This window comes from Molossus molossus, unplaced genomic scaffold, assembly GCF_014108415.1.
Source record: "Molossus molossus isolate mMolMol1 unplaced genomic scaffold, mMolMol1.p scaffold_m16_p_21, whole genome shotgun sequence".
Lineage (NCBI taxonomy): Eukaryota > Metazoa > Chordata > Mammalia > Chiroptera > Molossidae > Molossus > Molossus molossus.
In genome coordinates this window covers 13,181,318-13,208,079 of record NW_023425357.1, presented here as the reverse complement: position 1 = coordinate 13,208,079, position 26,762 = coordinate 13,181,318, and the positions used below count along the sequence as shown (strand labels likewise).

Genomic DNA, 26,762 nt, shown 5'->3' with positions numbered 1-26,762 from the left:
CCAGGAGTCCAGGCCTCCAGTTCCCTCCAGATCCAGGAGTCTGCCCCCCCCACACACACACACACACCCCGCTGCCCACACTCAGTACCTGGGACCGGGTAGCCAATCTTAGCTGCCCCCCTGGGAGAAACAGCAAGTGTCTTGGGGAGGGATCTGCCCCAGGCCATGTCTTCCCTGAGCAGGGTGGGGGACACAGAACACAGGAGGGAATCGAGGTGATCATATTTATTTAGGCACATTTAAGTCTCAGAATTACAGGGGACTGTCTGGTGAGGCTAGCACCGAATCCTTCTATGGCCCCACCTGTTCTCTGGGAGCAGACTTGTGGCAGGGGATGTGGAGAGTCTGTGGTCCTAACCTGGGGAAGGGGCAGAGACAGAGGCGCAATGACAGAGAGGCACCGATATGCCGCGTTTCTGAAATAGAGAGGGGAGAAAGACAGACACAGAGAGATAGTGACAGACACAGAGCAAGTGAAGGGACAAAGAAGTACAGGGAATCAGAGACACACAGCAGAAAGAGATAGAAAGATCCACAGAACAACGGACACAGAGAGGAAGCAACAGGTGGGAAATGGCTGCATGGCTAAGCAGAGACCAGAGGTGGGAAGAGAAGGGCTCCAGGGAGAGAGTGAGAGAGAGGAGCGGGGACGGGCGGGGAGCCCCCGGCGGAGAAATGGGGAGAGAGACAGAGAGACAGAGACAGGGAGGGGGACTCGGATAGAAACAGAGAGGCAGAGAAAGAGAGGAAGACGGAAAGGGGGAGGCTGCCAGCCTGAGGCCGACGCAGTCGCCCCCAGCCCGCCGGGAGGTGACGGCAGACACCGGCAGAGGTGAGAGCGTGGAGCCCGCGCCCCGCAGACCCACGACCGGCCCCGCGGCGAGCGATCGGCGGGGGCGGGGCGGGGCCGGTGCCCGCGGGGGCCGGACGGGCAGCGAGAAGGGGAAGGAAGCGGAGGTGCCGGGCGGGCGCGGGGCGCGGGCAGGAAGCGGGGAGGGGCGGCGGGGCGGGGGCCTCCGGAAAAACGCCCCAACTTCCTGCCCCGCCAGAGCCAGGAAGCGGGAGCCGGGACGCAGGGCCGGGATCGCCGAGCCCGACCTCGGGCGCCCCGCCGGTCACCTCCCCGCGCGGACACCAGGTACACGGTCCGCGGCCCCGCCCGGCTCCTCCCCTCGGCGGCTCGGGGACGTGGGAGGAGGATGGAGGGGCTGGGGCGCGGCCGGCAGTGGGGGGGGCCTCCTCGGGCCCCCTGAGCCAGCGGCCGCCCCTCCCTGGGCCTCAGTTTTCCCATCTGTCAAAGGGGCAAAGAGAGGAGAACTGGTACCTGCCGGGTGACAGTAGATGGGGGTGAGGCGAGCGAGGCCGGGGTCACAGCCTCCCACTGCCCAGCGGAGGAGGAATGATCACTCCCACTGTACGGGTGGGGAAACTGAGGCCAGAGAGCAGAACCGGCTCGCCGCAGGGCGCACACGTGATTCCCAGTGGAGTTGGGATTTGAATTCGGAAGTGCCGTCCGCTGAGCGCCGTCCTCCAACCCCGCTGGCTTTAGGACCCCCTAAAAAGAAAAACGAGTTAGCGACGTTGTAGGCCGCTCTGAAGCTGAAGGTTGCAGAGCGCGTTTGAAAGCGTTTTTGGAAATCTCTTTTTCTGGGCTATTAATTATACCCCCAGGGCTGGGTTGTGGGGGACAGAGCTGGCGATATTATCCCATTGTATAGATAGGAAGACTGAGGCCCGGAAAGAAGTAATTGCTTATTCCAGGTTACAGTGCATGTCAGTGGGAAAGGTACGTTCGAACCCAGGATTTTTGCTTCCGAGCCAAGGGGAAGGTGTGCTGGGGTGGGGTTTGGGGTGGGGGTGCGGGGAGAATTCATGTACGAGCATTGGGAATTCAACTGATCCCCGAGTTAGGGAGCCAAAATAGGGTGGGGGGCCCTGTCCCGGAACTAAGGAGCCAGGGTGACCGAGATCTCAGATTGAGCCCTGGCTGTGGGGCTAGAACCCTCTGCACCTCCGGCCGGAGAATGGGCGGGGGGAACTGGGGGCGGGGCCCAGGGAGTGACGGGAGCAGTCGAGATACGGAAACGCGTGTCCTCCAAGGCAGGCCAGAGCGGCCCCATCTGGCCAGCGTGGCTCAGTGGGGAGCTAGAGCGGCCGGCAGGAGGCATAGAGTCATCTGGCAGGAGAGGGCTAGAGCGGCTGGCGGGAGGAGTGGAGCTAGAATTAAAGGTGGCTGCTGTGGCGGCTAGAGCGACTAGGAAGGGGTGGGGGGGACCCCGGAGCCGACGCGCGGAGGCTTGGGTCCTGGTGGCTGCGGTGACTTCTCCAACACGGAGCAGGTGAGGGACGCGGCCCCCGGCGGTCGTCACACCCTGATTTGGGACGTCCTCCCCAGCATCCCTGGCAGTGCACACCGCCACGTTCCCTGTAGGATTTGGGGCCCGTGTAGACCAGCCATGTCCCATGTAGGTTTGGGGGCTCTTGTAGACCCGCCACGTTCCATGTAGATAACAGGGTTCTACAGACTCCCCAGGTTTCTTCTAGCCCCTGTGGAGACCCATTCCTTACATTCATGGGATCCCCATCGATCAGTAGCATCCCCTAGAATCCAGGGCTCTGTAGATCCTGGGTCTAGGAACCACCACAGGCCCCTATACAGTTCTGGTCCCTTTTTAAGTCTCCAGAGGTCCCATAGACTGGCTACTTTCTCTGGTTTCATGATCATGTGTGACCCTCAGATCCCTGTAGACCCACCATGTGTGAAATGGAATCTGGGCCCCTATGGACTCACCTTGACTACTGTGTATCTGAGGTTCTTTAAGGCTCCCAGAAGCTCATAAAGACCAGGATTATCCATTCAATATTTTATAGACCCTGAGCCCTGCATAGAACCCAGGTGCCCATGCTGTCCCCCACAAGTGTCCACTTTGCTCTAGGATCCCCACCCTAAATCTGCCCTGATGCCTGCCCACCCCCTACCCCCACCATTCACATAGCACGCCCTCTGCTGGACCTCAGACCTTGTCATTTGCCTAAAGATCCATCTGACAGCTTCAACCTTTGTGGCAGCCCCTCGCCCCCGCCCCCCATCCCCATCCCCTAAACAGCCAATCCCCCCACCCCATCCTCTCTCAGCCCAGACCCTCTGTGCAGCAGCAGAGTCCAACCTGCATTTCTTCCCAGGCCGCAGTGCCCACATATCCCTGACCTTCTTGGGCCCCATAAGGAGACCTGATGTGACTCAGCTTTGGTTCAGATTTTAGTTTCCTAAGGTTGGGGTTCCCCATGCTCTGAAGCAGCACATTATAGTAGTTAAATGCATAAACTCTGAAGCCAGACTGCCTGGATCTGAATCCTGGTTCTGTCCTTTATGAGCGGTGTCTAAGTTTTCTCCTGTGTAAAATGGGGATAACAATAATAATGACCTCAAGGGGTCACTGAGAGGACTAAATTGGCTAAGACGGATGAAGCAGTAATGCTATGCCTGGCACATACTTAATGGTACTTAGTGCACATTAAGTGTTAGTTATTATTTCCTATTATTGTGACGAGGAATACAGGAGATCGTACGTGTCAAGTGCATGATTTGGGGGGCTGCCTGGCATTTGCTCAGATGACCTGTGTCTTCTCCTGTGCTCTTTTGTAATCACCCTGTTTCTGTTGAACCTGTCCACTCCCAAGTGAGATGAGCATGGACTCTCCGTGTTCGTGGTCATGTTTTCCAGTCCAGAAGTTGCAGCTGGCAGCCCAGGGAAGGTTTTCCATCTCTGGTGGGAATAGCAGTAGCATGGGCTGCTTGTGTTTATGAGAGCTGAGTTACTGTGTGAGAAGCACTCAGAGCAATGCCTGGCACCCTGTAAGTGCTATGTAAGTTTAGCTCTCATAATAAATATTTACTATTATTTTTCTGCCTTGGTTTGCAATTTCATTTATGTGAACATTTAACAATGCTCAAATCTTAACTTACCCAAGCTTGGATGTTATACAGACCCCTTTATGGAAAAGAATAAAAATAATGCCTGCTTGGGTGAACCCATGGGATGGCATTTGGACTCCAGAAAGCATCATTGTTTAATGATCACAATCAAAATCTTAGCTACCATTTACTGAGTATTAGGGAGGAGGCCTGTGGAAGAGGGAGAAGGGTGGATCTCAGGCAACTAGGATTATAAATAGCCTTGGACCTATGGGGAGAGCCCCCACCCCCACTGGTTCACCCCACTCCTGTTTCCACAGCTCTTCCTGCCCGACATGGGCTCGTGTGGCATTAGTCAGACAAATTAAGGACACAGAAGATGTCAGTGGGAAGACGCAGGGAGAAGTGGAGACATTAAGGGAGATGACATGGCAGAAAGAGATATGAGACAGCGACTCAGAGAGGGGCAGGGACAGTGGCTGCAGAAACCAACATGGGGAGACAGAACCAGAGGCAGAAGAGAGACAGAAGGGAAAGGCAGGGAGCAACAGAAGCAGGGATGGGGTGGGGATGCCTGAGGGGGAAGGAGGAAGGAGGGGGGAGCAGAGACAGTGGGAAAAATGAGGCAGGTCCAAAGGAAGGGAGAGAGAAAAATGAGGAAACAGGGAGAAGAGAGGTAAAGATGAGGTCGATTCAAGGGAGAGACAGCCAGGAAGCACTGGCTGGAGAAAGGAGAGCCAGCAAGACAGACAGACATGGGTGAGGGAGGCAGACACACCTTTGGGATGAGTTGGCTGAGGATTATTCCTTGTTTTTCTGCAACTGAAAGCCAGAAAGATATCAGATGCCTGAGGGAAAGGGTCCGGGGACCCTTGGTCCCAGAGGGAGGAGGGTTCAGAGTTTTATTTTCTTATGTAGACAGTTGGGGGTTGGGGGATTTGCCATTGTGATTTCCTGTCACAGGAAGTGGGGCTAGTGGGTTCAGAGGCAACATCCTGCCCCAAGCCTGTCACAGATCAGAGGAGAGCCCCCACACACCCCAGTTCTACTCCTACTACCTCTCCTTTAACCTTCCCCACTCTACTGGCCTGCAGACCCTGCCTCTGAAGGGCCCAGCCCCCCCTTCTCCCTCAGACCCAGGAGTCCAGGCCCCCAACCCCTGCTCCCTAGGATCCCAGAGTCTGAGCCCGAGCCCCCTCCTGCATTAGGGACCCAAAAATTGCAAGCTCTCTCATGGACCCAGGCTCCTGGGACTCCAGCTTCTCCCCCACAAGTCTCCCTGTCCTTGGGCTCCCCGCCCTGGCTGGCCGCTGAAGGGCTCTTTGTCGCCACACAGAGGCCTCATTGAGCTGCGGAGGCCCAGACGGGGGAAGGCTGTTTACTCACCTTCACACCTGGGCCAGGAATCTGTGAGTAACCGCCCTGTGCCACCTCCTCCCATCCCCTAACCACGGCCCCTCCTCTTCCCCCAGCCCTGCAGAGCCCATGGAGGCAGACAGCGTCCTGGCCAGAGGGGCGGTGAGTGGAGAGAGCCAAGGGGTAAGAGGGTTGGGGGGCTCTGAGGTGGGGAGCACGGTGGGCTGAAGCCAACCCTCCTCTTCCACAGGCCCCAGGGCCCCCCCGACCTGGCCTGGTGCCCATCAGCATCATTGGGGCTGAGGATGAGGATTTTGAGAACGAACTGGAGACGGTGAGGAGGAGATGGAGTGAAAAAGCTTCTGTCCTTGGCTCCCTGGGGCTTCAGCCCGTCAAGTCCCAGCTTCAGGTCCCCTCCCACCTCAAGTCCAGTTCTGTCCTTGTATCCTCTCAGTGCCTCTCTCTCTCTCTCTCTCTCTCTCTCTCTCTCCATCAGAAAGTGCCAGGGAATGGGGAGGGTCAAGCCCAAGGCCCTTCTTCTACGCCCCACAGTCTCACCTCCTTCCCTATTCCCCCAGAACTCAGAGGAGCAAAACAGCCAGTTCCAGAGCCTGGAGCAGGTGAAGCGACGCCCAGCCCACCTGATGGCCCTCCTGCAGCACGTGGCCCTGCAGTTCGAGCCAGGACCCCTGGTGAGGGCGGGGCTGGGCCAGGCCAGAGTGGTCAGTGCATTAGGCCGGTGGAGATGAGCCGGGAGGGTCTAACAAACAGATCTGGAAAGCAGATCTAGAACTAGAGAGCCAGAGGGCCCGCCGCAGGATCCAGACAAGATCACAGGTGCCTGTATGAATCAGCTGCATGTGCAGGCCGGGAGAGCCCCCGGCAGGGCCATGCAGAGAGTGACAGAATCCAGAAGCCTGGGAGAAACCGTGCCCCCACCCCCTCCTGTGCCTGTGGCGCTGTCACCCATCAATGCAGACTTTCCCACGGACTCTGGAAATCGAATCTTTCGCTCTGTGGCCTTGGCAGGTGCCACCAGTCTGTCGTTAAGGGCTGGTGCTTGGGAGAATCCATTAGCTTCCTCGGATCTAGGTGGTGCAGCAGGCCCTGATTCAGAAACAAGCAGCCCACAGGCAGAGAGAATGTAATCAGTGAGCCAGAAACGTCCTGTAGCAGACAGAAAACGCCCAGGAGCTACCGATGCAGAGCCGTGCTGTGCAAACCACCGGGAGTCTAGAGGACCCAGTGGGTGATGTTGGAAGGAAGAAGCTCTGTGGACAAGGGTCTCTTTCCAGGAAGCCCCAGTGCAGCCCGCACAGCCGAGCGCGGGGTTAGCCCAGGGCGCTGGGCTGTACTGGAAACACGCAGCAGATCCCTCCAAAAGTCAGGAGACTGGCGGAAATGCCAGGGGGGAAGCCTGGGGGATGCAGAAGGAAGGGCACGGGCACTGGCACCGAAGCCTTGGAAACTGGCAGGAAATTAGGAACTTGCCTTCTCTCCAGAAAAGCAGCAGACCCTCCCTTGGTGCACAGATGTTCTGGCCCTCAGCCTGGGGCTTTCTAGAACTGGAGCGCTGGGACTCAGCCCAGGGATGGTGCTGACCAGCAGGTCCTTCCGCAGGTTGGAACCTGAGGCCTGAGAGGGCCAGGGTTTGGCTGAGGTGACCGCAGTGGCCTCCAGCATTTTGAGATGTGTCCTCAGGCTGCTCCCTCATCCGTCAGCTTGGGGAGCAGCTGAGGGTTAGTTGTGGTCCTGGGCTGCTTCCCGGTGGCCTTTCATGGGGTTTTTGCTTTAGGGTGGGGGTGGGGGGTGACACCTATTTGTTGAAAGTGTTTAGAGAGTCGCACCCCCACTGGGCAGAGTCCTTAGCACACTGAGACCCAGACCATGTCCCTTACCTGATACAAGCACCCCCGGAGTCAGGACAGGTTGGAGTTCCCTCTGCATTGCCAGCATCACCCAACACAGGGCTGGCACAGAGGCAGACCCAGGAAATGCCTCACGAGAGAACATGTGAGCCCTACTTGCTCACCTGTGTATGCACCCAGCCCCCACCGCGCACTGGGCCCCGGCAGACACGATGAATCAGAACCTGCACCCCGCCCCGGCAACACGAACCCTCAAGTTGTTCGTGGTATTTCTAGACAATGGAGTGTGGTGGCTGCCTGGTTGCAATGCCAGCGTTGCCACTTACTAGCTGTGTGAACTTGAGTAAACTTGAGCTCAGTTTTGTCACCTGCGAAATGGGATAGCTGTCCCTGTGAGCGAGCAGGTTTGTGTGTACAAAGGGTTTAGAAGGCGTCTGGAATGTAGCTGGCGGTAGTGGCAGCAGGGAGGAGACAGAGCCACAGGGAACCATTTCACAGGATGAACAATGACCGAATGCTCAAGGTGGCCCTGGGGAGGCCTCGAGACAGGCAGGGCCTGGGCGTGGAGATGGTGGAGATCAGGGAGCACACTTCCTAGAGGATTTGAGCCCCGAGACTTTGCAAGGACAAGTGTGGTTTGGGTGGTGGGGAGGGAGGACAGGTCACACTCTGTCTCCCCAGCTCTGCTGCCTGCACGCGGACATGCTGGGCTCACTGGGCCCCAAAGAGGCCAAGAAGGCCTTCCTCGACTTCTACCACAGCTTCCTGGACAAGACCGCGGTAAGGGACACCTTCCAGGGGCCCCAGCCCTCCTGCCTTTGGCTCTGGAAAGCTACCTGCACCGCACGGAGGGCAGCATGAAGGGCGGCCTGGCCGGGGGAGCCCCCGTACCAGCCTGGCCCTCCCCCCACCGCTCCTCCCCTCACACCACCATTCCCAGGGGCACCCACGCTGCCGTCTCGTCACTGCCGAGTCCTCCCCTTCACTCCATTATCTCTCTCGAGCAGATTCTGCGGGTGCCTGTGCCTCCCACGGTCGCCTTTGAACTGGGTAAGAAGAGGGGACTTTGGGATGCGGGAGGAGTCTCTAGCAGGGGCCAGGAGGGAGCTCGCGGGCCCGCGCTCCTTGGTCAGTGGCGGCTCCTGGCCATAGCAGCCCAAGGAAGCATGACTGTTGGAGTCTGAGGGTGGGTGGGGAGCCAAGGCCCAGGAAACTGGCCCCCAGCCCATGCCCCTCTTCCTGCAGACCGCACACGGCCTGACCTCATCTCCGAGGACATCCAGCGGCAGTTCGTGCAGGAGGTGATGCAGAACCAGCAGGCCGCCGTCAGCCGGCAGCTGGAGGACTTCCGCTCCAAGCGGCTCATGGGCATGACACCCTGGGAGCAGGAGCTGGCCCAGCTGGAGGCCTGGGTGGGGCGGGACCGCGCCAGCTTCGAGGCCCGGGAGCGGCACGTGGCAGAGCGGCTGCTGGCCCACCTGGAGGAGATGCAGTGAGTGGGGCCAGCCCTCCCCGCCACCCCAGCCGTGTCGGGGCTCCCCCTGCAGCTCTGCATCCATTCCTTAGCATCTTCCCTCGACTTCTGGGCCCCACAGCCCTGGCATTTTAGTTCATCCTGTTTTTCATCTCCCCTTCCTAGCTTTGGGGTCTCTTCCAGTTTCAGGTCTGTCCGAGGCCTGTATTCAGGCCTGGCACTTGGGTCCCGTCCTTGTCACTTCTGCTCGCTGCGCCCCGATGAGGTCATCTCTCTTCCGTGACCCTCTTTCCCAGTGCCCTCCCTGCCTCTCCTCTGTCCTGTCCCAGCTTCAGAGGGACAGCAGTGGACATGTGTGCTGCGTGGGCAGGGACCCCAGGCTTAGCAAGTTTATCTTTCTTCTCCTTTCAGACACACCATCTCTGCCGACGAAGAAAAAAGGTAATGGAAGCAGAGAGGACAGCAGACAGGCACTGCAGTGTCCCGGGCCCCAGGGAGGGGCGCCAGGGGTGCGGGTCCTGGCCCCGGGAGCCCTCGCCCCTTTCCTGAGACACCCAGCGGGAAGTGGTTGTGGGGGTGGGGTGGGAAGCGAACTCGGAGGGGAAAGCCTGGGGGAGCAGTGTGCATGTGTGTGTGTGGGGTCCTTACTGTCCCCTCCCCACAGTGCCGCCGTGGTCAGCGCCATCAGCCTGTACATGCGCCATCTTGGGGTGCGGACCAAGAGCGGGGACAAGAAGTCGGGGAGGAATTTCTTCCGGAAAAAGGTGCTTCTCTGAGTGCTTCCTCCCCAGAGACCCCGTTGGGTCCAATCCCTCTGTGTTGGTGGCTCAGAAATACCAGCTCCTTCTGGCCTCCCACTCGCAGGTGATGGGGAACCGGCGGTCAGACGAGCCGACCAAGACCAAGAAAGGACTGAGCAGCTTCCTGGACGCTGCCCGGTGGAACCGGGGAGAGCCACCGGGTGAGACGCCCAGCCTCTCTGCCCTGATGTCCCCAGGCCGCCCACCCCCCCTCACGGTCCCATTGGTCCCATCTCTCGTTTCAGCCCCAGATTTTCGACACCTCAAAGTGGAGGCTGAAGGTAATGGTCCTGAAGCCAGAGCATTCATTTGGGGAACCTAAGAGAGGAGGAGGGGGTCTCTCGGGCCTGAGGGAAGAGGGGGCCGGGGGTGGACTCCTGAGTCTGGAGGAGGAGGGGTCTCCTGGGCGATGGAGAGGACTGGGCTGCAGCACAGCGTCTCGGATCCCCCAGGCCACTGTGGATTCGTTACTGGACTCTCATTTCCCCCTTTTCTTCCTCAATGTCTCCCCAGCTGAGAAGCCTGGCCTCACAGACCGGAAGGGAGGCCTGGGGGTGCCCTCCCGGGACCGTAATGTCGGGGCCCCTGGACAAGACTCCCCCGGAGTGTCACTGCATCCTCTGTCTGGGGACAGCCCTGACCGGGAACCGGGTGAGAGTTTCCCCTTGTTCTCCCCACATGTTCCTCCTTGCTGCTGGTCACCAGTGTCATTCATACAACCGCCCCTTCCCTTAGTTCACCCTTTCCATGGCTCTCCTCCCAGGCTCCGACCTCTGTTTTGGGGATGTTCCCCACCTCCGTGGACTACATTTCCCATCACCCCCACAGCTTCGCTTCCCAGAACCTTCTCTGCGTACATTGCCAGTCAGCCCCGGGAGATGGCCACTTCCTTTCACAGTCCTCGGGTGGCCCTAGCCCCTGGGACCTCAGCTCCTGGGGCAGGCCCAGGTTCAAGTCCCAGCTCCGCGGCTTGCTTCTGCTACACCCCGGCAGCCACCGGGTCTGTCTCTTCCTCTAAGCGGGGGACATCCTCTTCCCGAAAGTCCTGGTTGAGGGTCGGGAGAGCAGGTGGATGTGGAGACATTGAGCAGAGCATCCAGCCTCCCCGCCCATCCTGTGGGCCCCAGCCGTCCACGGCTGCGTGCTCAGAGGTCTTTCTGTCCGTCCGTCTGCCGTGGAAGCACGGAACAGCCGCTTGGTGTCTGCCAGGCACTGGACGGTGCAGCCCCTCACTCCTCATGCCATGGTGGAGGAAACAGACCCCCAGAGTGGCGTCTGTGCCCAAGGGACCTCCCAGCCAGCCCTGCCCTCCCTGCGCTCCCACAGGTGTTGATGCCTCACCGGAGCTGGGGGACCCACCCCTGCAGGGCCCAGCCAGCCTGGAGCCCCCGGCGCCCCTGGAGAGCACCGAGGAGGGTCCTGATACCGAGAGGTACCCAGGCGGGGGGCTGGGGGCGCTGAGCGCAGCAGTCGGGGCTGGAAAGATGGGTGTTGGGGTCTTGCTGCCATTCGCACCTGCTGTCCCCAAGCCACCTCCACTTGGCCTGCTCCTCCCTCTTCCCTCTTCCCCCCTTTTTCCTTCTTATCCCTTCTTCCGCCCCCTTCCTCCCTCTTCTCCCTTCTCCCCCTTTTCCTTTTATTATCTCCTCTTTCATTCCTTTTCCTCCCTTTCTTCTCTTCTTCTTTTTCACAATTATTTCTCCTCTTCTTCCTCCCTCTCTGTCCTTTCATCAGCCTCTGCCCCTCCCCCTCTCCTCCTCTGTCCCTGCCCTTCATCCCTCAGCTCCTCCCGGCCCCTCCCTCCACCCCTTCACTTTTCATCCCTCCCTCTTCTCAAGCCTCAGCCCGCTGCCTTGCTCCTGCCTCCTGGTGCCCCTCCCCTCAGCCCCCAGTCCTCTGTGCTCCCTGCCTGGGGGCCCTGTCCCCCTCACAGTTGGGGGGCAGGTTCTGCCCCCTGCCTGTCCTTGTGCCGCTGCTTTGGGGGACCTTTGGTGGGCAGGGGGAGGTCAGTTGGGTTCCATCTGGGTCCACCTCTGACCCTGTGCCCCTTTCTCCTCAGAAGGTGGAAGAGGTGGGTGCTTGGGCCCTGGGTCTGGGGGAGGGCTAGCCCCTCCCCCATTTCTCCCAGCCCCTCCCCTCCCCCCATGGGCCAACCACTCCCCTTCACCCCTGAGAGGGGTGGGTGGGGACACCACCCTCCCAGCCAAAGAGCTAAGTATTAAAATCCCCCTTCTCCCATCTCCAACTCCTGGCTCTGCCCCCAACCCCCACCTCAGGGAGGGAGGGGTCAGTCCTGTGTTCCACACTGGGTTCCCCTTCCCTCCCCCACCAAATTTCAGTATCCCTCCTGACCACCCCCTACTGCCCAGCACCCCTAGATCCCACTGCTCTTCTGACTCTCTCCTCTCTTCTGTTGCATGTTCGATTTCTGTCCTGGTCTCTCCCTGTCCCTGTCCTGGTCTGTCCCTGTCCTGGTCTCCTGTCCTGGTCTGTCCCTGTCCCTGTCCTGGTCTGTCCCTGTCCTGGTCTCTCCCTGTCCTGGTCTGTCCCTGTCCTGGTCTCTCCCTGTCCCTGTCCCTGTCCTGGTCTGTCCCTGTCCTGGTCTCTCCCTGTCCCTGTCCTGGTCTGTCCCTGTCCCGGTCTGTCCCTGTCCCTGTCCTGGTCTGTCCCTGTCCCTGTCCCGGTCTGTCCCTGTCTTAGTCTCTCCCTGTCCCTGTCCTCTCCCCATCTTTCCCTGTCCTGGTTTCTCCCTGTTTGTCCCTGTCCTGGTCTCTCCCGTCTGTCCCTGCCGTGGTCTGTCCCTGTCCTGGTCTCTCCCCATCTCTTTCTGTCCTGGTCTTTCCTTGTCTCTGTCCTTGTCTTGGCCTCTGCCTGACTCTGTCCTTGGCCTCGGGGTCCAGGCTATCGGGGCGTCTGGGGCGCTCGGAGAGCCTGCGGGTGAGTGACCGCCGCCGGCCTTCCCGGGGCAGCCTCGGGGCTAAGGGCCGGGGTGGGGGCCGCTCCCGAAGCGACGTGGACATGGACCCCAGCTCTGCCACGGCCGTGCTTGGCCCTGCCCGACGAGCCACGTACGTCACTCCAATTCCCCCCCAACCACTGAGTCAGCCAGGAGAGGCAGGGAGGGTGGGGGAGGGGGCCTTGACAAAGTCGTGAGAACTGGGTATTGAATGCTGAGGTCACTGAAGGCCTACAGTGGTCACAGGAGAGGGGTAGGACAGTTTGTTCTCGAAATCTGGGGGCTGGTTTGCAGCATGGGCCATCCTAGGGGCATGGATGCTTAAGCCACAGAAGGGGGTTGGACACTAGGAGTCAAAGTCTCTCTGGGCGCCCTGAGCCAGGGCCTTAACAAGGCCTTTGTCCCACAGCCCCGAGCCTGGAGATGAGGGGGAGCCGGGACGGTCAGGACTAGAGCTGGAACCAGAAGAACCCCCCGGCTGGCGGGAGCTCGTCCCCCCAGGCACCTTGCACAGCCTGCCCAAGAGCCAGGTGAAGCGGCAAGAGGTCATTAGCGGTGAGTGCCACCTTCTCCAGCCCTCCGTGGCCAAGGACACAGTCCAGCTCCACAGAGACAGACAGATGCAGGGAGATGTCCATCCCAGTGTTACTTACAACAGGCAGAGCACGAAGGCAGAGGGGCCATTTGTTACAAAAACTGTAGACCAGCCACTCAGTGGACCAGCAGCGCTGCTGGCAAGGCGGCCTCTCTGAAGACTGTCACGCGAGGCCGTGCTGATGTTATGAGCAGGGGACGTATATGAGATTGTGTTTCTAGCGTGAGCCTTCGTTTCCCCGTTTGTGAAATGTGGGCAGCAATCATTCCTGTCGCAAAGGGCCGCCGTGAGGATGGACGAGTCCCGTGACGCGTGTAGCGCAGTGTTGGCGTGAGGGCAGAGTCACCCGCTGTGGCTGCCACAATCCCGGGGAGATCGATCATCAGTATATTCGTAGTCTGTGTTTCTGGGCAGAGGGGGTGGGAACATCGTTTCTGTATTGATTCTTTTCTGTGATTTCGAAGCGTGTGGGTGTAAAGGGGATTCAGCAAAAGTAGATGCTTTTGGAAGTTTCCTTGAAGAAGGTACTCATTCAGAATTTTTAGAGCAGTAGGTGAATGCTTTTCAGGTCCCAGAATATGATCAAAACCTAAGCAGTGCTCTCAGAACTTTCTGGAATGATGGAAATGTCAATATTTGCGCCATCCAACACGGTAATGAGCAGCCACATAATGGCCATTGAACACTTGAACTGTGGCGAATACAACCGAGAACTGAATTTTGTGTTTCACTTCACTTTAATCAATGTTTGAAGAACTGTATGTGGCTAGGGGCCACCACTTCGGGGGGCATAGCAAGTTCTCTCACCAGAAAAATATGCGTAACACACAAAACCGTGCATTTAGTCTCCGGGCACTTCCGGGGCCCTTGGAGCTCAGGCACGCACCCCGCTGGGCCCTGGACCTGAGGCTGTCAAATCCCCCTGTGTGCAGAGGGAGCCGTCGTCCCGGAAACCAAGGCTGGTTCATTTGCTGGACGGTTAGGCACTGAACACAGCTGCAAGCTTGCTAGTGTGGGGTGACCTAGTCGTCCTGGTTTGCCCAGGACTTTCCCCATTTTGGCACTAAAAGCCCCGTGTCCTGGGAAGCCTGTGGGTGCCGAGCACATTGGTCACCCTGGCTGCCGCTGCTACAAAGGAGAGGCAGGGAGTCGGACAAGTCCTCAGCGGCTCTCTGAGGGGCAGAGGACGTCACCCCAGAGAGAGTCGTCCCCATCCCATCCCTTTCTCCTCGTCCCCCAGCCTGCCTCTGAGACTGCCCCCCGTAGTTGGCCCCCTCCCCAACCATGCTTCTTCCTGGTGGCCCGGTAGAGTTGCTGGTGACGGAAGCCGCCCACGTGCGCATGCTGCGGGTGCTGCACGACCTCTTCTACCAGCCCATGGCCGACGGCGGCTTCTTCCCCCTCGAGGAGCTGCAGAACATCTTCCCCAGCCTGGACGAGCTCATCGAGGTGCACTGTGAGTGCAGGGCCCTGGCCCTACTCTGCACCCCACCACTGGCTCCCTCCTGTGAGGCCTTGGGGCCTAGCAAGTTCTCCTGGAACCCCCATCACGGGCACCCTCTGTTCTGGCACTGGGGACAACCCCACCCTGGAACCCCTGAGCTCACATTCCAGGGGGGCAGCCCACCGATCCCAAGGATCAGACCAACACACCTGTGGCCCCACCCCCAGTGGGCTGTACATACAATCTGGCCGCTCCTCACTGCACCCCCCTATCCTCACGCACCCCCTATCCTCACTGCACCCCCATCCTCACTGCACCCCTATCCTCACACACCCCCCTATCCTCACTGCACCCCTTATCCTCATGCACCCCCTATCCTCACTGCACCCATCCTCACGTACCCCCTATCCTCACTGCACCCCCTATCCTCACGTACCCCCTATCCTCACTGCACCCCTATCCTCATGCACCCCCTATCCTCACACACCCCCATCCTCACGCACCCCCCATCCTCACGCACCCCCCCATCCTCACGCACCCCTATCCTCACTGCACTCCCTATCCTAACGCACCCCCATCCTCACTGCACCCCCATCCTCACGCACCCCCTATCCTCACGCACCCCCATCCTCACTGCACCCCCTATCCTCACGCACCCCCCATCCTCACGCACCCCCCATCCTCACGCACCCCCATCCTCACTGCACCCCCATCCTCACGCACCCCCCATCCTCACGCACCCCCTATCCTCACGCACCCCCCTATCCTCACGCACCCCCATCCTCACTGCACCCCCCATCCTCACGCACCCCCATCCTCACGCACCCCCATCCTCACTGCACCCCCATCCTCACGCACCCCCTATCCTCACGCACCCCGATCCTCACTGCACCCCCCATCCTCACGCACCCCCCATCCTCACGCACCCCTATCCTCACGCACCCCCCTATCCTCACGCACCCCCATCCTCAACTGCACCCCCCATCCTCACGCACCCCCTATCCTCACGCACCCCCTATCCTCACGCACCCCCATCCTCACTGCACCCCCCATCCTCACGCACCCCCTATCCTCACGCACCCCCATCCTCAACTGCACCCCCCATCCTCACGCACCCCCCTATCCTCACGCACCCCCTATCCTCACGCACCCCCATCCTCACTGCACCCCCCATCCTCACGCACCCCCTATCCTCACGCACCCCGCAGCCCTGTTCCTGGATCGCCTGATGAAGCGGAGGCATGAGAGCGGCTACCTCATCGAGGAGATCGGAGATGTGCTGCTGGCCCGGGTGAGGGTGCCCAGCCCAGCCCCCACCCCCTCCCAGCCAGGGACCCGGAAGCCTGGGGTCTGGGCCCAGCCCTGTCCTTTTGTTTGGGCTTTCATGTCCCACCTGAGACACCCCTGGCCTGAATCTCGCTATAGTTTGATGGTGCCGAGGGCTCCTGGTTCCAGAAAATCTCCTCCCGCTTCTGCAGCCGCCAGTCGTTTGCCTTAGAGCAGCTGAAAGCCAAGCAGCGCAAGGAGCCTCGTTTCTGCGCCTTCGTGCAGGTGGGGGGCGCGTCTGGGCCGGCGTGCCAGGGAGGAGGGGCTGGTATCCCTGACTACGGGCTAGCGTGGGCCACCTCATCGCTGCCATTGCCTTAGGAGGCCGAGAGCCGCCCACGGTGCCGCCGCCTGCAGCTGAAGGACATGATCCCTACGGAGATGCAGCGGCTGACCAAGTACCCCCTGCTCCTGCAGAGCATCGGGCAGAACACAGGTACGGCCTGGCCCACTCTGCTGCGCCCCAGCTCTCCCGTCTCCCGCCCTGGCCAGGGACCAGCAATGTCCAGGCTTGGAGCTCACCGGGCTGGTCCCTCCCTCGCCCACAGAAGAGCCCGCGGAACGGGAGAAAGTGGAGCTGGCGGCCGAGTGCTGCCGGGAGATTCTGCACCACGTCAACCAGGCCGTGCGGGACATGGAGGACCTGCTGGTGAGCCTGCCTTGTTCGCCTCAGGGCCACTTCTGCTCTGCAAGGCAGGCCTGGTCCTCAGCTTGACCTGAGGGTTACTGCCTGTCCAGGGGTACCTGGGCCTTTGGCTCCTCCCTCTCAGGATTACTAGAGGTCAGGCCTCACCCTGGGCTCATCTCCCTGCGGGTCACTGGGATGGCCCCAGCCCTTGGCTTGCACTTAGGACACTGTTCCCTGTTCCAGCGGCTGAAGGATTATCAGAGGCGCCTGGACTTGTCCCACCTGCGGCAGAGCAGTGACCCCATGCTGAGCGAGTTCAAGGTGACCCTGCTGCCCAGGGATTCTCAGATAACGCACCCAAGGAGCCAGAGAGGCCCCTCAGCTCGGACCCTCCCCGTCCCACCCAGCACCCATCCTGACCCCTGACTGCGATACCCAACCCCATGGTCATCTCCACCCTCCCTTGCCCTGCGCTGGCCTGCACCGACCATCACCCCTTCCCGCCTCCAGAACCTGGACATCACTAAGAAGAAGCTGGTCCACGAAGGCCCACTGACGTGGCGGGTGACAAAGGACAAGGCTGTGGGTGAGCCCCAGGGCAGCCAGCTGGGGCCTGGGGGGCAGGCGCTCAGGTAGGGGTGCTGAGTACAGCCTCGCCCCTGCAGAGGTGCACGTGCTGCTGCTGGACGACCTGCTGCTGCTGCTCCAGCGCCAGGATGAGCGGCTGCTGCTCAAGTCGCACAGCCGGACACTGACGCCCACGCCCGACGGCAAGACCATGCTGCGGCCCGTGCTGCGGCTCACCTCTGCCATGACCCGCGAGGTGGCCACCGGTGAGGCCCAGCCCCGGTGGCTCACGGCGTGGCTGCCTAGGGAGTGGGTGGGGAACCCCCCGACTCTTTGGGTTAGGGTTAGGGTGACCCCCAAAGAGCCGGGTAACTCGTAGTCTGGCGAAGGGGAGGCTACAGCAGAGGTTGAGAAGTGCAAGGCTTGGCGTGCCCGAGGCCAGGGCTGTGGCAGGGACGCCCGAGAGCTGGGCCTGGCCCAGGCCGGCTTGTGGATTTTATTAAGTGAGACGGGAAACCGCCCCAGGTTTTGCACAGAGCAGCAGCCCGCTCTGCCTGCTATTTTGAACATGCCTGGCTGCCACTTGGGGATTGTAGAGGTGCAGGGGTGGGAGCCGGAGCCCAGTGACAAGGGATTTGCAAACATGTTGCCGAGAAGCTGCCCAGGGCCATGGTGGTGGAGATGGGTTGCCTGGCTGGATGGGGGAGCACGAGAGGGAAGGCTGGGAGGAGGGCACCTGAGGGGTAGGTATTAGGGACACAGGAGGGGGAAGTGAGTCGGGGAGCCCAGGGGCTCCACCATCGTGAGGTCCACCCCGGCTCTGAGCCCGGCCTCTCCCTCACCTCGCAGATCACAAAGCCTTCTATGTTATTTTTACCTGGGACCAGGAAGCCCAGATATACGAGCTGGTGGCACAGACCGTGTCGGAGCGGAAGAAGTAAGTCCCACGAACAGGTGAAGGAGGAGGGCCAGGTCCCTGAGTCCCTGGGGACAGGGGGAGGGTGGGAGGCCCTGGCACAACGTCTAGGGCTCTGACTGCCCAGGGCTGGCCTGTCTCCCCAGCTGGTGTGCCCTGATCACCGAGACCGCCGGATCCCTGAAGGTCCCTGCCCCTGCCTCCCGCCCCAAACCCCGGCCGAGCCCAAGCAGGTGAGGGGCCAGGGAGGGACCTGGAGGGCTGGGGGGCTAGGCCTGGCTCCCTTGTGTGTCCCCAAATCTCAAGCTCTAGCCCTGGTCCACGTGCGTGCCCGTGTGTGTGCGTGCCCGTGTGTGTGCGTGCCCGTGTGTGCCGCTCCACCACGGCCCAGCTGTCTCCTACCCAGGCCTCTGTCTTCCGCTGGCGGGCTTTTCTGTTTCCCTGTCTCCCTGCCTTGACCTGTCTCTGTCTCCAGACCTCCTCACCTCCAGCTCTCTCTCTCCCTGCCCCTATTATCCCCTGGGCCAGGGATGGGGGGTCACTCAATACTTCCTCCCCCAGCACCCGGGAACCCCTGCTCAGCAGCTCTGAGAATGGCAACGGTGGCAGCCGAGAGATGCCAGCAGCTGATGGTGAGTCTGGAGGGGCCTCGAGTGGGGGTGGGGGTGGGGGTGGGGGTGTCCACAGGAAACCAGGCAGAATCTGACCACCCATCCTGCTCCCCACCCAGGCCGGATCGAGAGGACCCTCAGCGCCCTCCTGCCCTTCTGCAGGCCTGGCCCCGAGGGCCAGCTTGCCGCCAGAGCCCTTCAGAAAGGTAGCTCACCCCCCCTGCCCCCCCCCCCCCCCCGCAGGGCCGGCCAGCCCAGACGTGCTTTCCAACTTGCCTCGCCCCCTGCGGCTCCCGTCCCTTGACCTTCAGCTCAGTCTCTTTGCACCCCTCTCCACCCTTGATGCCCCCGCCCTGCCCCTGCCTCAGCCTCACCTCCGCACTCCATTTTCATCCCCAGCCCCACCTGCAGGCCTGGCGAACCCCTAGCTCAGCCTGGCCTGGTGCCTACCCTCACTCCACCCCCGTGCCCCGGCCTCTCCCACCCTCTGCCCCTTGCCTGTCCCCGTCTGAATCCCCGTCTCACCCAGGCCCCACTCTGACTCTGCCCCCTTTCCCTGCAGTGCTGTCCCTGAAGCAGCTCCTGCTCCCCTCAGAGGAAGACAGTGGGGCCGGACCTCCCCGTGAAGGGGATGGAGTCCCGGGGGGCGGCCCCCGGAGCCCCACACAGACCCAGGAAATCCGAGAGGAGCTACTCAGCCTGGAGGAGACCATTAAACAGCTGGAGGTGGTGGCAGGCGGGAGGGCGGGCGGGCAGGAAGGGGGCAAGGAAGGGAAGGGGCTGACTCAGTGAGGACCCCTCTCATGGATGACCCCCCAACCAGGAGGTGGAGGAGGAGTTTTGTCGCCTGCGACTCATCTTGTCTCAGCTCGGGGAGAACACTGTCCCCCAGTCTGGCTGTACCTGAGGCCCCCTGCCCCAGGCAGGTGAGCGGGGAGATGGGGCCTGAGCACTGCCCAGGGAGGGGCTCCCCCTCCACACCCATTTCTCTCCCCTCTGCCTTGTCTTTCTGAATCTCCCCAGTCCACCTCCCGTCTCCATCTCTCCACGTCAGTTTCTGTTTCTTTGGCCATTTTTTGCTTTCTCCCAACCCTCCCTCTCTCTCCCTTTTTTCCCTGTTTCTCTCTCTCCACCCCCCCATCTCTCTCATCTCCCTTCTTCTCCTGCATCCCCCCAGGCCTTCTGCAAGATGGAGAGGAGGTGAGGACCACCCACCACCACTGCACAGCTGCCGCAGCATCTGCAACCCCGAGGCCCCAAGGAGAGGGAGCCGGGCTTTCGGGGCCACGTCTGAGAGTGTCCAGCTGGGATCACTGCCTCCCCCCAACCTCCCGTCGGCCTTGGCCTTCTGCTTGGGGGACTCAGGGCATCATTCCTGGGGGCACCACAGTGATCACCATTTCCCAGGCCATCTCAGTATTGCCGGGGGGGCCACCCTCCATCCCCCACCCCTAAGTGCCTTTGCTCTGTTTTATATCCTGAATTGGAAGTTTATTTTTTAATATATAGTATCTAAGGAGAGGTCTGTGTTGTGAGGGTGGGGCCCTGCAGGGTGTCTGGACCGTCCGTCTGACATCCCCTTCCTGGGTCTGTCCCACACATCACCTCTGCCTCTGCCTTCCTCCTTGTGACCATTTACCCCCATTTTAACAGCTCCACCCCAGGCCCCCCACAGCCCCTCCCAGCACCCGCCCCCGCTCCATGGTCACCCACAGTGCTGGGCACCCCACATCCACACTCCTTTCTGTTCTTTTATTTTTGTAGTAAACTCTGGAGGTGGCGTTGAGGGTCATGGGGAGCTGGTGGGGAGGGGAGCCCCCCTGGGCAGGGGCTAGGGGCGGGATTATTGCTCTGAGCGCCCTGTCCCCAGGGGGCCTGTGTAGAGAGGGTGTCAGGACTGGGGCCGGCACAGGGGACACACGGCCGCACAAACACAGGTCACAGCACGGGGGCGGGCGGGGGAGGCTGGGCGCCGTATTGCACTTTGGGAGAGGGGCCGGGCAGGGACCCCCTCAAACTGGAGCCTGGGGAGGAGGGTGGAGGCCATCATGTTCCCTCGCCCCTCTGGAGGGGAGAACCCCAGTCGGGTTGGGGAAGAAGACGGGGGCAGCCATGTGTCCGGCCCTGGAAGGGGCTGAGGGCTGGTCCCTGGCCTCTGGCAGGACGTCAAGGGCAGACTGGACAACGGAGCAGGCTGCACAGGCAGTGGCCCTGGTCCCTGCCCCAGCAAAATCCGTCGCCCCACACCGGCTCAGCTGCCAACCCCCCCTTTGCCCGCCTTGGCCTTGGGGAGCACCGGGAGGCCCTCGTCGCCCTCACTGTCAGAGCTGCAGCCGCTGACATCTGTGATCTCCAGCTCCGAGTCGCTGTCCTCTTTCCCTCCCAGGGTGGCCTCAGGACCCCCCGCCCCCGGCAGTGCCAGGCGGGGAGCTGCTGCCAGGCCCGAGGGGCGCTCGGGGCCCAGGCCCTCCCCTGTGGCAGCCAGTAGGGGTGCAGTTGTGGGGCCTCCCCCTGCCCCTGCTGAGGGCAGGTGGCCCAGGGAGCTGGCCAGAGGGTTGGGGTAGAAGTGTGGGGGGTAGAGGGTAGGGGGCAGCTTGGGGAAGGGGCTGGCGAGGTACGGGTTAAAGTTCCAGGGGTATTCTGGGAAGGCTCGGCTGTAAGGACCCAGCAGACCAGGGGGCTTGGAATAGCTGGTGGCACCTGGGGGCACAGGGGTGCGTCAGGCTGGGGCCCCGTTCCAGTCACGGCTGCCTGCCTGGGCCTCAGCGAAGGGTGTTCCACCTGCATGGTGCTCCCCGCTGTCCCTCCCGCACCTGTCTCCCCACCCCCATCCCCATCTCTCCTTTGAGTGCCCCTGAAAGCCCTCTTCCCCACTCTTCCAGCTTCCCAGTTTTCCTCTTCCTCTAGCTTTCAAATGCGTGCACACATACCCACGCACACGCACACACACACATACACACACAAACACCCCCAGCCTTGCCCTGGCCTCCTGCATCGTCTCCCTCCTCTGCCCATCTTCCCTCAAACACGTGCAGCATCCCCCCCACCGGCACCCACGGAACCTCGGGCCCTTACCCGAGCCCAGGAAGGGGAAAGGGCTGTCCAGACGCAGTTTATCCGTCTCAGGAGGGAACAGGGGTGCCCGGGTCCCCGGCTCTCCCAGGCGTGGGGCAGAGAACAGGGTCTGCAGGGTCTGGAGAGGGAGACAGTGCTGCTCAGACAGCCACCCCTCCCCGGGCTCCATGGCTGGGGGACACCAAATGCCCCAGCTCTGGGACCCCAGCATCCTAACTCACCTCAGGGGTGAGGGGAGGGACGTCTGGCCCAGGGCCCCCCGCAAAGGGACCAGGGGTCAGCAAGAGTGGGGAGCCCGTGGTGGCTGCCGCCACGTCCAACAGTGGGTAATTGACAAGCACGACTTTGCTGAAGTTGAATTTGTAGGTGAACCTCTTCCCTTTGGTCTTGTGGAGGATCCGCTTGTTGTAGTAGTAGCTGTGGGGAGAGGGACAGCGGAGCTGAAGGGAGAGGCCGGGCCGAGCTGTGCGCCAGCCACAGAGCACACCTGGGGAAATAAGGCTCACAGAGGCCCCTTGACCAAGGTCCCAAAGCAAGGAAGGGCTGAGGCAGGGGCTTGGGTCCCGCCTGTGTGGCTCCAAAGCCCAGAGTAGGGTCCTTCCTCCTTGCCTGCCTTCCACTCGAGGAAGTGCTGACACCTGTGGAGAGCCCTGCGCGTGATCAGGAAGCCCAGGGAAAGCGCCCCGGGGTGGGGGCCCCGAGGGACAGTCAGGGGAGAAGGGGCAAGGCCCCAGCCCTCACCGCAGGGCCCGGCTCAGCTTGTCATAGTTCATGTGGGGCTTGCACTTGCGGATGCCCCAGAGCCGGGCCACCTCGTCAGGGTCCTTGATGACGAACTCCCCGTAGTCCCCCTGCCAGGCGATGACACCCTGGTACTCCTCCTTCCGCAGCAGCTCCAAGATGAAGTGCCACAGCTGGATCTGCCTGGAGCCAGGGGACGACTCCGGCTTGTAGGCCCAGTCCGGGAAGGCGAACCCTGGGGACAGGAGGCAGGGGAGTGGCCCTGCTGGAACCCGGGAGACACCCAGCCCTCCCCTGACGAGCAGCTGCCCAGCCACAGGCATCTTTAGGGACCTGTTTCCCACTCTCCATACCCCAGTTGCTGCCTGGTCCCCAAACTGCCCAGTAAAGGGAGAGAACTCAGCGTTGGGTCCCTATCTTGGCACAACTCTCCAGGTTCCGTGTTCTGGGGGGAAGGTGGGAGGCCCCAGTTTACTGCACCCTTGAGGGTGGGGAGGAGCTGGGACGAGCCAGCCTGCAGGGAAGGGGACCCCTCGCACTATTAGCCCCTTCTCCACGGCGCCCCACCCTCCCGCCCCGAGGTCTCTGGTCTCCTGCGTTCAGGGCCCTGATTCCTGCTGCGTCCCTGCCTCCCTGTGCCACCCCCCTGCTCCATTCTCCCCAGAGCTCCCCCCGTGGACTGACCCCACCCTGGCACACCCAGGCTGGGCCTCTGTGCACACGTCTCAGCATCTGTCATGTATTCATGCCTTTCACGCTCCTGGGTCCCTCCCCGCATCCGTGCTGCCGGTCTGAGAGCAGTGTGTCTGCAGATATCCACGGTCACACGTCACACAGACACGCTCTCCCGGGGAGGGACACCAGCTACGCCAGGACACGCTCCTGCCGGGGCACAACACACCAACACACTGTGCCCCGAGGCAGACACGCCCACCCCAACCCACAGGGACACAGCTCAGGCCCTTGGAACCGGGACCCACTACCACAGTCATGTCCGGAAACACACAGGACCTCAGAGACCCAAACAGGACAGAATGTGGGGGAGACGGCGAGGCAGCATCGCGACGCATGTGTCAACCTGACAGGCACACACAGGGTGACGCCATGACAACAGCCTCCACCCAGGTGCCCACACTCCGTAACACCCACGGCTCGTCCAGCACCCCACATTCCACACTCCGATGGCATCGCACCCCGTTGTCCAGACCCTGGGGGGAATGGAATCTGCCTGCTCACCCCGGAATCTCACCACCCAGAAAGCCCCAGGCCCTGGGCCCCACCTCTGCCCCTGGGCCACATCCCCTGCCCTTCCCTTCCTCAGAGACCCCAGACCCTGGCACTAAAACAAGACAGGATTGAGAGCTGACAGCCGTGCAGGAAAGGGAAGGAGGTTCGCCAGGGGGGTGACGAGCTGGGAGGCCAGCCTGTGTCCACTGCTGTGTGATCCGGGCGGTTCCTCGCCCTCTCTGGCTTATCAGGACTTCAGGCGAGGGAGGCAAAGAGGAGCAAGGTCCGGCCAGGCTGCCTGGCGTATAAACACGGGTCCCACCCCCACCGCCTGAGGCCAGGGAAGGCCAGACGGTTTCCTCCCTGAAGGGAGTTTTCTCTCAACTCCATTTCGGTCTTTCTCACCTCAGACCACAGGGCTCGGTCAACACCCGAGCTCTGGCCCATTCCACACCCAGAACACATCCTCGTGGGGAAGCGTCTCTCACAGACACACCCATAAGACCCCAACGATGACAACGCAGCTGCCACACACACGCAGATACACCCCCCCAACCCAGAAACACTACCTGTCCCCAGATGCACGTCCTCAAATGTGTGGCCCCTGCTGAGGCACACACAGCACACAACACAACACGCCGGAGACAGGACCCACACCTCGGCACAAAGACGTGTGACAGCCGCCAACACTCAGTCACGGTGACACACAGACGCAAGAAACCCCTCACACACGCACCAACACGGACACAGCCCCGACACAGTCCCAGGGGGCCACCCACCCTCACAGCACCCAGACACCCTTTAAGAATGCCACACACCATGCGACAGACCCATAAGACCAGGCGAAGGGTCTTCAACCGACTGAGACAGGGGCACGCTCAACCAGCTGGCAGACACCCCCAATCCTAAAATGTAGACACACTAGACATCCCAAAGAAACATGACACGCCCAGCCCAGAGCCACCCAGGTGGTCTCAGCTATATATATGCACAAGACACGCGCTCCCAGAGGGACCCCTTCTTCCAGAAACACTCCAGTGTGACAGTGACACACACCACGGCCCCAAATAGCCAGGCACAGGTCTGTCTGCACAAATACACAGATGCGCACGCGCACACACACACACACACACACACACACTGCCCACCCGCGGGGCGTGTGACTTGGACGCACACCCACGCTGGTCTTACTGTCCACATCCCCATTCCTGAGCATCCACTGCTCTCCCAGGGCTCCGGCTGGCTGGGCCGTGTCTCCGAGTCCCCCTGTCTGGGTAGTCCCGTCTGTCCATTTGTCTACCAGCACCTGGCCTAGTGCCCCCTGGGTCCCTGCCCCTGTTCCATCAGTGCCCGTGGGGCTCCAGTCCCCCTGCTCCTCTGCCCGCAGGTCCTGGGTGACAGCAGCTGCCACGTGCACAGCAGATCCCCAGGACCTCAGGCCCCTGAATCCTCCTTCCTCTCGGACTCAGTACCTCACCCACCCTCCAAAAGACCCTCACATCCCAGCAGGCAGGTGGCAGGGACATCGGGCTGTGAAGTTTTCAGCCAAGTTTTTCGTTAAGGGATTGGATTCAGGGGACTCTGACAGAGACCCGGGAGCTGGAGGGAGGAGAGTGAGAGACAGAAAGGAGGGGCCGCTGGGAAGGCCCGAGAGCTGGGGGGTGGGGGGTCCGGGCCAGTTACCGGGGGTCCAGAGAGCCGGCAGTGCAGGCGGGGCGAAGAGAAGGTCGGAGACGCAGCTACAGTCCATGTTGGGGCCGGCCCTGCAGAGAGCCGGGCAGACACACGGGGACAGGACGGGGGCGGCGGGCAGGAGAGAAAGAGAGGGGTCAGTGCCAAGACCCTGCCCAGCCTGATGCCCACCACCCTTTCCCCCCACATGCCACCCTGGCACCCCTCTGCCCCTTGTCCTGGTCCCTCTCCCCGACCCTGTACCACGATCCTTCCCTCCCAGCCGCGCCTCGGCAGCCTCCCCTTACTCTGTGCCTCGATCACTCAGCACCAGGGTGCTCCCAGCCCCCCCTCGCTCCTCGCCACTCACTCGCTCACTCACACTCGCTGGCTCGCGCCCGCCCGCCCGCTGCCCGCCCCGCGCCGTCTCTGCCGCTGTCGCTGTGTCCCTGTCTTGTGCCTGACCTCTCCCTCTGTGCGTCTCTGGGTCTCCCTCCGTCTCTCTGTGGCTGCCCCAGAACCTCGCCCCCACCCGGCCCCCTGGCTGACCGGCGGGTTGGTTCATCCAGCCCCGCAGAGCCCCGCGCTCTCATCTGTCTGCCCAGAGCTGGCCAGAACCCGGTGCCTCCCAACAGGCTGCGAGAGGACAGGCCCACCCCTGCCCTCCGCCCACCCACCGGCAGAGCAGCCCCCTGCGCCTGCATGTGCCCTCCCACAGACACCCCCCTTCAACCCGCGCTCCCCCGCAGACCCCTGCCACGGACCTGCCTCCCCAGACACCTCTTCCACCTTAGATCTGCCTCAGACAGGTCCTCCCTCTCAGACCCCCACTCCCTCAACCCCTGGTCCCCCTAAGACACCCAGCCCCTCCTTGCCCCTCTCAGAACCTTTCCCCTTCCTGACAGCCCCTCCCCTTCAGACACCCCACCACCCCAGACACCCCTCCCCTTAGATACTTCAGCCTCCCATACTCTTAAATACACCAATCCTCTTAGACACCCCACTGTTCCCCAAAGACCCTACACAGCCCTCAGAAACCCACAGACACTCGGCTCCCCCATAAACCCCACCTCACTCCTTGGACACCAGCAAGACTTGTCCGATAGTCCAGACTTGTCCAGCCTCCCACACACACCCTCACCCCAACCTCTGTGGCCCAGTGTCTACTGAGGTCCCTCCCACAGGTTCCCTCCGGCACTCAGCCCCTCTGGGGCCAGTCCCACCCCACATCTGCCCACTCAGGATCTCCCCTATTCCCACACCCCCATCTGCCCAACTTTCTGTCTGTTTCCCTCTTGCTCGCTCTCTCCTCACCGGGTCTGTCTTTCCCCTTCTCTGCCTCCTTCAACCATCTCTCCCATTTTTCTCTCTCTTCTATCTTTCCTTGTCTCCCCTCAACCTGGGGTGTCTCTTCCATCTCTCTGCGCCTCTCTCCCTCCACTCAATCTCTTTTTCCTATTTCTCTGTCTTCCACCCCCACCCCCATCTCTTTCCCACGTTTGCCCCCGCGACCGTCCGTCTCACTCGCTGTCTCCCCAGTTCTTCCATCTCTCAGTCTCTCTCCCTCTCGCCACCATCCGCCTCTTTCCCT

The 26,762-nt window shown here is 61.5% G+C and overlaps 2 protein-coding genes across 4 annotated transcripts; one reads left to right on the top strand and one right to left on the bottom strand.

Annotated features, from left to right (window-relative positions):
* The first annotated feature begins 1,077 nt into the window (after positions 1-1,077).
* Positions 1,078-19,968, top strand: ARHGEF1 (Rho guanine nucleotide exchange factor 1). Of its 3 annotated transcripts, XM_036274941.1 has the most exons (31): positions 1,078-1,138; positions 5,389-5,434; positions 5,523-5,606; positions 5,851-5,964; positions 7,822-7,920; positions 8,148-8,190; positions 8,386-8,632; positions 9,026-9,055; positions 9,279-9,378; positions 9,479-9,575; positions 9,660-9,695; positions 9,928-10,065; positions 10,741-10,846; positions 11,474-11,485; positions 12,315-12,482; positions 12,780-12,925; positions 14,275-14,421; positions 15,618-15,700; positions 15,835-15,960; positions 16,057-16,171; positions 16,284-16,384; positions 16,607-16,684; positions 16,874-16,949; positions 17,029-17,196; positions 17,780-17,867; positions 17,993-18,079; positions 18,408-18,478; positions 18,577-18,663; positions 19,020-19,183; positions 19,281-19,383; positions 19,635-19,968. In XM_036274941.1, exons 2-30 carry the CDS (start codon positions 5,402-5,404, stop codon positions 19,362-19,364), a joined length of 2,928 nt encoding a protein of 975 aa, XP_036130834.1. In that variant the 5' UTR covers positions 1,078-1,138; positions 5,389-5,401; the 3' UTR covers positions 19,365-19,383; positions 19,635-19,968. The 3 variants fall into 3 exon arrangements, with proteins under 3 accessions (XP_036130834.1, XP_036130835.1, XP_036130836.1); XM_036274942.1 differs by lacking the exon at positions 11,474-11,485; XM_036274943.1 differs by lacking the exons at positions 11,474-11,485; positions 12,315-12,482.
* A 740-nt stretch (positions 19,969-20,708) lies between these two features.
* Positions 20,709-25,250, bottom strand: ERFL (ETS repressor factor like). Its single transcript, XM_036275997.1, has 5 exons — positions 25,184-25,250; positions 22,274-22,508; positions 21,754-21,949; positions 21,533-21,650; positions 20,709-21,157 (listed from the first exon to the last, which is right to left on the bottom strand). The coding sequence occupies exons 1-5, from the start codon at positions 25,248-25,250 to the stop codon at positions 20,709-20,711; spliced, it is 1,065 nt and encodes a 354-aa protein (XP_036131890.1).
* Positions 25,251-26,762: the final 1,512 nt, after the last annotated feature.

Coding starts and splice junctions, on each gene's coding strand:
- ARHGEF1 (XM_036274941.1), top strand. CDS start 5,402: ATGGAGGCAGACAGCGTCCTGGCCAGAGGGGCG. Junction 14,422..15,617: donor CGAGCTCATCGAGGTGCACT/GTGAGTGCAGGG, acceptor CGCACCCCGCAG/CCCTGTTCCTGGATCGCCTG. Junction 18,664..19,019: donor CGCCAGAGCCCTTCAGAAAG/GTAGCTCACCCC, acceptor CTTTCCCTGCAG/TGCTGTCCCTGAAGCAGCTC.
- ERFL (XM_036275997.1), bottom strand. CDS start 25,250: ATGGACTGTAGCTGCGTCTCCGACCTTCTCTTCGCCCCGCCTGCACTG. Junction 22,509..25,183: donor GCCGGCTCTCTGGACCCCCG/GTAACTGGCCCG, acceptor TCCTGTCCCCAG/GGTTCGCCTTCCCGGACTGG. Junction 21,158..21,532: donor TTTCCCCTTCCTGGGCTCGG/GTAAGGGCCCGA, acceptor CTGTGCCCCCAG/GTGCCACCAGCTATTCCAAG.